The sequence below is a fragment of the Anomaloglossus baeobatrachus genome, chromosome 12, assembly GCF_048569485.1.
Source record: "Anomaloglossus baeobatrachus isolate aAnoBae1 chromosome 12, aAnoBae1.hap1, whole genome shotgun sequence".
Lineage (NCBI taxonomy): Eukaryota > Metazoa > Chordata > Amphibia > Anura > Aromobatidae > Anomaloglossus > Anomaloglossus baeobatrachus.
In genome coordinates, this window is record NC_134364.1 from 13,416,493 (window position 1) to 13,425,892 (window position 9,400).

The 9,400-nt window shown below is 53.1% G+C and overlaps 1 protein-coding gene across 1 annotated transcript in view; it reads left to right on the top strand.

The window, feature by feature from the left end:
- The window catches only part of PPP4R4 (protein phosphatase 4 regulatory subunit 4), a 63,682-nt gene extending 54,606 nt beyond the window's left edge, over positions 1-9,076 (top strand). The window contains exons 8-13 of the mRNA XM_075330622.1: positions 1,120-1,189; positions 1,395-1,475; positions 5,375-5,471; positions 5,691-5,740; positions 6,109-6,247; positions 8,311-9,076. Of these exons, the coding sequence (XP_075186737.1) occupies positions 1,120-1,189; positions 1,395-1,475; positions 5,375-5,471; positions 5,691-5,740; positions 6,109-6,247; positions 8,311-8,335 (462 nt within the window). The 3' untranslated portion in view covers positions 8,336-9,076. The remainder of the gene's footprint in view (positions 1-1,119; positions 1,190-1,394; positions 1,476-5,374; positions 5,472-5,690; positions 5,741-6,108; positions 6,248-8,310) is intronic.
- The last annotated feature ends 324 nt before the right edge of the window (positions 9,077-9,400 follow it).

The window sequence follows — 9,400 nt, forward strand, 5'->3', positions numbered from 1 at the left end:
AGCGTGGTGAGACGCGAGGAGCATGTTGAGATGCGGGCACTGGGCGGGGAGCATGGCAAGACGTGGGCACTGGGCGGGAAGCATGGTGAGATGCGGGCACTGCGCGGGGAGCGTGGTGAGACGCGAGGAGCATGGTGAGACATGGGCACCGGGCGGGGGAGAATGGTGAGCTGCTGGCACTAGGCGGGTAGCATGGTGAGACGCGGGTAGCATGGTGAGACGCAGGCACTGGGCGGGGAGCGTGGTGAGACGCGAGCAGCGTAGTGAGACACGAGTCGCATGGTAAGACGTGGGCACTGGGCGGGGAGCATGTTGAGACGCGGGTAGCATAGTGAGATGCTGGCACAGGGCGAGGAGTGTGGTGGGACACGGGTGGGGAACATGGAGAGACGTGGGCGGGGAGCATGGAGAGACGTGGGCGTGGAGCATGGTAAGATGCGGGCACCGGGCGGGTCCACAGAGAGAATCATGCATTCATGGTGAGACGTGGGCGGGGAGCATGGTGAGACGTGGGCGGGGAGCATGGTGAGACGTGGGCGGGGAGCATGGTGAGACGTGGGCGGGGAGCATGGTGAGACGTGGGCGGGGTGCATGGTGAGACGTGGGCGGGGTGCATGGTGAGACGTGGGCGGGGTGCATGGTGAGACGTGGGCGGGGTGCATGGTGAGACGTGGGCGGGGTGCATGGTGAGACGTGGGCGGGGTGCATGGAGAGATGTGGGTGGGGAGCATGGTGAGACGTGGGCGGGGTGCATGGTGAGACGTGGGCGGGGTGCATGGTGAGACGTGGGCGGGGTGCATGGTGAGACGTGGGCGGGGTGCATGGAGAGACGTGGGCGGGGAGCATGGTGAGACGTGGGCGGGGAGCATGGAGAGACGTGGGCATGGAGCATGGTAAGACGCGGGCACCGGGCGGGGCCGCAGAGTGAATCATGCATTCATGGTGATCGTCTTGTAGCTGCTTCCTTGCAGTCCGGTGCTGACCAGTGCGGTGTGTGACGGGGGCTTGTGTCATTAGCTAAGCCAGACCCCTTTATATCTATGGAGGGGCCGGTTTAATTGTTGAAAAGTCAAAACTTTTCTTGTTAATTTTGTTTTATCTATGATTTTGTGTTTTCAGGAGCAAATTGAGAAAGAGAAGCAGCAGAGCGAGGCGCGATCCAGCAGCGAGAAGAGCTACGAGAGGAAGCGTAAGTGTCACCGTCTGCCCGGGCAGCCATTAGCACGGACTGTAGTCTGAGGTGCGCTGCAGCGATGTGACCAGGGAATCTGACCAGCTGCAGTACCGGGCACGGCCCCTCCAGAGCAGCGGCGATGTTACTAACTAAAGCAGAGCCCTTTTCTTTTGTCATACGCCCCTTTAACAGTTGTTCTTTCCTTGCTCCTTTCTTTTAGGTAGAGACAGTAAAACGGGATCAGCTTTGCCAAAAAGTCTCCCCACAGTGATTTCGGGAAGCTCCTCGGGCACACAGACAGGTAAAGGATGACCCCAGCGGCTGCCACAGGGATTACATTACTCCTCAGTGTTCAGGGCAGCACAGGCTTCACATCCATACCACCAAGTGCAGGAAAAGGAGAATATGTAGTGACATCACCAGCCCCCCAGAAATACCCCTGCCCCCTGACTGTGACATCATCAACCCCCCAGAAATACCCCTGCCCCCAACTGTGACATCATCAACCCCCCAGAAATACCCCTGCCCCCCAGACTGTGACATCATCAACCCCCCAGAAATACCCCTGCCCCCCAGACTGTGACATCATCAACCCCCCAGAAATAACCCTGCCCCCTGACTGTGACATCATCAACCCCCCAGAAATACCCCTGCCCCTCAGACTGTGACATCATCAACCCCCCAGAAATAACCCTGCCCCCTGACTGTGACATCATCAACCCCCCAGAAATAACCCTGCCCCCTGACTGTGACATCATCAACCCCCCAGAAATAACCCTGCCCCCTGACTGTGACATAATCAACCCCCCAGGAATAACCCTGCCCCCCAGACGGACATCACCAGACCTCCCTCAATAACCCTGCCCACCAGACTATGACATAATCAACCCCCCCAGGAATAACTCTGCCCATCCAACTGTGACATCATCAACCCCCCAGAAATAACCCTGCCCCCCAGACTATGACATCATCAACCCCCAGGAAAAACCCTGCCCCCTGACTGTGACATCATCAACCCCCCAGAAATACCCCTGCCCCCTGACTGTGACATCACCAGCCCTCCCTCAATAACCCTGCCCCCTGACTGTGACATCATCAACCCCCCAGGAATAACCCTGCCCCCCAGACTGACATCATCAACCCCCCAGAAATAACCCTGCCCCCCAGACTGTGACATAATCAACCCCCCAGAAATAACCCTGCCCCCCTGACTGTGACATCACCAGCCCTCCCTGAATACCCCTGCTCCCTGACTGTGACCTCACCAGCCCTCCCTGAATACCCTGCCCCCTGACTGTGACATCACCAGCCCTCTCTGAATACCCCAGCCCCCCTGACTGTGACATCACCAGCCCTCCCTGAATAACCCTGCCCCCCTGACTGTGACATCACCAGCCCTCCCTGAATACCCCTGCCCCCCTGACTGTGACCTCACCAGCCCTCTCTGAATACCCCTGCCCCCTGACTGTGACATCACCAGCCCTCTCTGAATACCCCAGCCCCCCTGACTGTGACATCACCAACCCTCCCTGAATACCCCTGCCCCCTGACTGTGACATCACCAGCCCTCTCTGAATACCCCAGCCCCCCTGACTGTGACATCACCAGCCCTCCCTGAATAACCCTGCCCCCCTGACTGTGACATCACCAGCCCTCCCTGAATACCCCTGCCCCCCTGACTGTGACCTCACCAGCCCTCTCTGAATACCCCTGCCCCCTGACTGTGACATCACCAGCCCTCTCTGAATACCCCTGCCCCCTGACTGTGACATCACCAGCCCTCCCTTAATACCCCTGCCCCCCTGTCTGTGACATCACCAGCCCTCCCTGAATAACCCTGCCCCCTGACTGTGACATCACCAGCCCTCCCTGCATAACCCTGCCCCCTGACTGTGACATCACCAGCCCTCCCTTAATACCCCTGCCCCCCTGTCTGTGACATCACCAGCCCTCCCTGAATACCCCTGCTCCCTGACTGTGACATCACCAGCCCTCCCTGAATACCCCTGCCCCCCAGACTGTGACATCATCAACCCCCCAGAAATAACCCTGCCCCCTGACTGTGACATCATCAACCCCCCAGAAATACCCCTGCCCCCCAGACTGTGACATCATCAACCCCCCAGAAATAACCCTGCCCCCTGACTGTGACATCATCAACCCCCCAGAAATAACCCTGCCCCCTGACTGTGACATCATCAACCCCCCAGAAATAACCCTGCCCCCTGACTGTGACATAATCAACCCCCCAGGAATAACCCTGCCCCCCAGACGGACATCACCAGACCTCCCTCAATAACCCTGCCCACCAGACTATGACATAATCAACCCCCCCAGGAATAACTCTGCCCATCCAACTGTGACATCATCAACCCCCCAGAAATAACCCTGCCCCCCAGACTATGACATCATCAACCCCCAGGAAAAAACCCTGCCCCCTGACTGTGACATCATCAACCCCCAGAAATAACCCTGCCCCCTGACTGTGACATCATCAACCCCCCAGAAATAACCCTGCCCCCTGACTGTGACATAATCAACCCCCCAGGAATAACCCTGCCCCCCAGACGGACATCACCAGACCTCCCTCAATAACCCTGCCCACCAGACTATGACATAATCAACCCCCCCAGGAATAACTCTGCCCATCCAACTGTGACATCATCAACCCCCCAGAAATAACCCTGCCCCCCAGACTATGACATCATCAACCCCCAGGAAAAACCCTGCCCCCTGACTGTGACATCATCAACCCCCCAGAAATACCCCTGCCCCCTGACTGTGACATCACCAGCCCTCCCTCAATAACCCTGCCCCCTGACTGTGACATCATCAACCCCCCAGGAATAACCCTGCCCCCCAGACTGACATCATCAACCCCCCAGAAATAACCCTGCACCCCAGACTGTGACATAATCAACCCCCCAGAAATAACCCTGCCCCCCTGACTGTGACATCACCAGCCCTCCCTGAATACCCCTGCTCCCTGACTGTGACCTCACCAGCCCTCCCTGAATACCCTGCCCCCTGACTGTGACATCACCAGCCCTCTCTGAATACCCCAGCCCCCCTGACTGTGACATCACCAGCCCTCTCTGAATACCCCTGCCCCCTGACTGTGACATCACCAGCCCTCTCTGAATACCCCTGCCCCCTGACTGTGACATCACCAGCCCATCCTGAATAGCCCTGCCCCCCTGACTGTGACATCACCAACCCTCCCTGAATACCCTGCCCCCCTGTCTGTGACATCACCAGCCCTCCCTTAATACCCCTGCCCCCTGACTGTGACATCACCAGCCCTCTCTGAATACCCCTGCCCCCTGACTGTGACATCACCAGCCCTCCCTTAATACCCCTGCCCCCCTGTCTGTGACATCACCAGCCCTCCCTGAATAACCCTGCCCCCTGACTGTGACATCACCAGCCCTCCCTGCATAACCCTGCCCCCTGACTGTGACATCACCAGCCCTCCCTTAATACCCCCTGCCCCCCTGTCTGTGACATCACCAGCCCTCCCTGAATACCCCTGCTCCCTGACTGTGACATCACCAGCCCTCCCTGAATACCCCTGCCCCCCCAGACTGTGACATCACCAGCCCTCCCTGAATACCCAGCCCCCCTGACTGTGACATCACCAGCCCTCCCTGAATAACCCAGCCCCCTGACTGTGACATCACCAGCCCTCCCTGAATACCCCTGCCCCCTGACTGTGACATCACCAGACCTCCCTGAATACCCCTGACTGTGACATCACCAGCCCTCCCTGAATACCTCTGCCCCCTGACTGTGACATCACCAGCCCTCCCTGCATACCCCTGCCCCCTGACTGTGACATCACCAGCCCTCCCTGAATACCCCTGCCCCCTGACTGTGACATCACCAGCCCTCCCTGCATACCCCTGCTCCCTGACTGTGACATCACCAGCCCTCCCTGAATACCCCTGCCCCCTGACTGTGACATCACCAGACCTCCCTCCATACCCCTGCCCCCTGACTGTGACATCACCAGACCTCCCTGAATACCCCTGACTGTGACATCACCAGCCCTCCCTGCATACCCCTGCCCCCTGACTGTGACATCACCAGACCTCCCTGAATACCCCTGCCATCATGTATCTCTGGGGGTCCCGGCGAACACCCACATATGAGGCCTCTGTCCACGTCGCTTGCCTTCTGACGTCTTTCTGTTGTCAGCAGTAAGCAGAGAAAGCAAGAAGAGTAAACTGATCCGGAGCCAGTCGTTCAGCAGCCAGGCCATCCACCCCAAACACAACTCGCTGGAGAAAGGCGCCAAGTAAGGAGATGTCCTATCATTTACATTATTAGTGCCGCTCCCTGCAGTACCTGACTTGACCACACCGCATGGACGGCGCTGCAGCAGAGAGGCACCGCTGATCGCCCGGGTCCTGGGGGCCGGCCATCATACCGTCAGTCATACCGGAATACCCCTCTAAGTGTCTCTCTCGATCAGGAGAATATTTACAAATATCACTTATCGTTTCATTTTCCCCAGGAGTAATTCCGTGATCGGAGTCGGGAAGAACGTTCTGCTGCCGTTTGTGGGTACGTAGTTTCCTGACACACAGATTAAAGGGACGCTTAAAAAAAAAAATCAATAAAAATTGAAATGAAAAGTTCCCTTTTTGATCAATTTTCGGATACACTCGCTGCTGCTAGAGGCAGAGGATGGCTGTGTAACACAGGCGGCATCTGCTGGGAATGAAGCGGGCTCAGCTTCTGAGCCGCATCAAAGGCAGGGGCACCACATGTCTCCCAATAATACAATGTATGTCAGGAAGGGGTTAAATAGCAGTTCCGCCTCCTATTGTTATTGGCCGCAGCTTCAGGTGCTGCCTGCGGGGGGCGACCTGCCGTGCTGTCAGTTCACATTCTGCTCACTTCCTCACCCTGCTTCACTTTCTGTCTCTTAGAAGATTCACTGAAATCCAGGACCGGAAGCGCCAGCGCCTCCGTGAGCTTCTCCACCGCAGCGTCATCCCGAAGCACGGCGAACACGAGCGACCAGAAGACTAATGGCAGCAAAGAGGCGCAATCCAGGAAGCTTAGCCTGTGAGTCCCAAACACTGAGCCCTACAGCGTGGCACCAGGGGCCCTATAAAAACCTGGCATGTCCCGCCCCTTTAAGACTTTAATGCTGTTTAAGTTCTACCTGGAGTGTTCCTTTAAGAAAGTGACTTGCTTTTTAGTGTTTGGCATTCGTTATTTTGATCCGACCTTCAGAGCTGAATTCATAGTTCTGGTGGTTTTTTTTATAGCTGCGCTGCATTGTGGGGGATGTAGTGAGAAGGGACCCCTCCCCCCAGCATCAGCTATTGTATAATTACAACTCCCAGCATACCATCCAAATACTGGTTGGATATCAGTGGACTGCACTTCAGCAGAATTGTGAATGCAGCTCTGGAGTATGATTACATTATATGTAGATGATTGGAAATCCAGCCACAACTGAGTCTCCATTCATCCATTAACCCCCTCCCCATTCATGATCTCAGCTTCAGAGCTGAATTCATAGTTCTGCTGGGGTTTTTTTTATGGCTGCACTGCATTATGGGGGATGTAGTGCTTACACAAAGTACACTAGAATATAAAATCTCCCACAATGCAATGTGTACAGCAGGGACCCCGCCCTCCAGCATCAGTTTGTATAACTAAAACTCCCAGCATCCCATCGAACTACTGGTTGGATATCAGTGGACTTCACTTCAGCAGAATTGTGAATGCAGCTCAGGAGTATAATTACATTGTGTAGGTGATTGGAAATGCAGACACAGTGAAGTCTCCATTTCTCCATTAACCCCCTCCCCATTCATAATCCCAGCTTCAGAGCTGCATTCATAGTTCTGCTGGGTTCTTTATGGCTGCGCTGCATTGTGGGGGATGTAGTGCTTAGAACAACTACAGAATGCAATGTGTAGAGCAGGGGCCCCTCCCCCCCCAGCATCAGCTATTGTATAACTACAACTCCCAGCATCCCATCAAACTACTGGCTGGATATCAGTGGACTTCACTTCAGCAGCATTGTGAATGCAGCTCTGGAGTATGATTACATTATATGCAGATGATTGGAAATCCAGACACAATGGGGTCTCCATACCTCCATTAACCCCCTCCCCAATCATGATCCCAGCTTCAGAGCTGCATTCATAGTTCTGCTGTGTTCTTTATAGCTGTGCTGCATTGTGGGGGATGTAGTGCTTACACAAAGTACACTATGCAACATCTAGAGCAGGGACCCTCCCAAGCATCAGCGGTTGTAAAACTACAGCTCCCAGCATCCCATCCAACTACTCTGCTGGATATCAGTGGACTTCACTTCAGCAGAATTGTGAATGCAGCTCTGGAGTATGATTACATTTATATGTAGATGATTGGAAATCCAGACATAATGGAGTCTACATTCATCCATTCACCACCTCCCCATTGATGATCCCAGCTTCAGAGCTGAATTCATAGTTCTGCTGGGTTTTTTATGGCTGCTCTGCATTGTGGGGGATGTGGGGCTTACGCCAAATACACTAGAATATAAAATCTCCCACAATGCAATGTGTACAGCAGGGACCGCCCCCCTCCAGCATCAGGTTGTATACCTACAACTCCCAGCATCCCATACAACTACTGGTTGGATATCAGTGGACTGCACTTCAGCAGAATTGTGAATGCAGCTCTGGAGTATGATTACATTATATGCAGATGATTAGAAATCCAGACACAATGGGGTCTCCATACCTCCATTAACCCCCTCTCCAATCATGATCCCAGCTTCAGAGCTGCATTCATAGTTCTGCTGTGTTCTTTATAGCTGTGCTGCATTGTGGGGGATGTAGTGCTTACACCAAGTACACTATGCAACATGTAGAGCAAGGACCCTCCCAAGCATCAGCTGTTGTAAAACTACAGCTCCCAGCATCCCATCCAACTACTCTGCTGGATATCAGTGGATTACACTTCAGCAGAATTGTGAATGCAGCTCTGGAGTATTATTACATTTATATGTAGATGATTGGAAATCCAGACACAATGGGGTCTCCACACCTCCATTAGCCTTCAAGGTGTTGCCCCTTTTAAATAGAAATTGTTACAAATTCTTCTTTTTTTATTTTTTTCTCACAAAGGAAAAACAAGAAATCCAAATCTTAGCTCCAGGGTCCAGGAAGAAGTAAACCAAAGAGTCAAAAGAAGAGAAGCGGTGCGGCCCACCCCGGACCCCCGCGCTGCATTACAATATCTATTTATACTCCGGCCGATCCGTATCCAGAAGAGGAAATCTGCTCCGCGAGACTATTACTGCACGGTGACCGCCATCGGGCGCCGCTTATCTCCCTCTAAGCTTCCCGCTAACTGATGACCTTAAAGGAGCCAAGCGCTATTTATTGGAGTGACTTCCCATCCGCTGCAGGCAGATCCCGGACCGCCACCGCCGGCGCCACTTTTTCTACAGCGCCGTGTCGTGTAAATACTTGAGTTGATATTTTAGAGTATTTTAATAGTTTTTTTTTTTTTTTGCACAGTGACCACCAGTTCTGCGCCGCGCTACTACCGCTACTGTTCTATGCTCCTCCCCTCGCGCCAAACCCCTCTGCTTCTATGGCCGTGACTGATCCCCACCCTCCCACACTCCCGGGAGATGTCGGCGACTGTACGGAGCTATTGTCAGCTTCTTCTACGTTTGCAATGAGAAGAAAAATGTAAATTATCAAAGAAGTATTTTTATTCATTCATTGTACGAAATTCTAAAAAAAAAACGAAAAAAAAAACAAACAAAAGTCGCCGGGGCCCTGGATGTTTTTACGTGTGCGCTTTTTACGAGGTCCATGATTTTAGTGAGTCCTAAGACGGCGCCGCTCGTGCATGATTACTAATAAACATGTTGCTACAATCGTTTAGGTCTTGGATAATTTATATAAAAACAAAAAAATTCAAAAGTTTTTTTTAATTTTTTTTTATCACAGGAAGTCATTAATCGCGGCCACGTATCAGGCCACGTGACAAGCGATTCATATATTCCCCTCCACGTAAGGTCTTCATTCTGTACAATAAAGGACAAATTTGGCAGAAAATGGCGATAAATGAGAAAAAAAATATTGTATTTCATTTTTTTTTTTTATTTTTTTGAGGAATTATTGATAAAGGGTAAAAATATACTAAAAAGTTGCTGTTTTGGGCAATTGTCCTCTAGTGTCAAGGCTATAATCTGTCCCATTC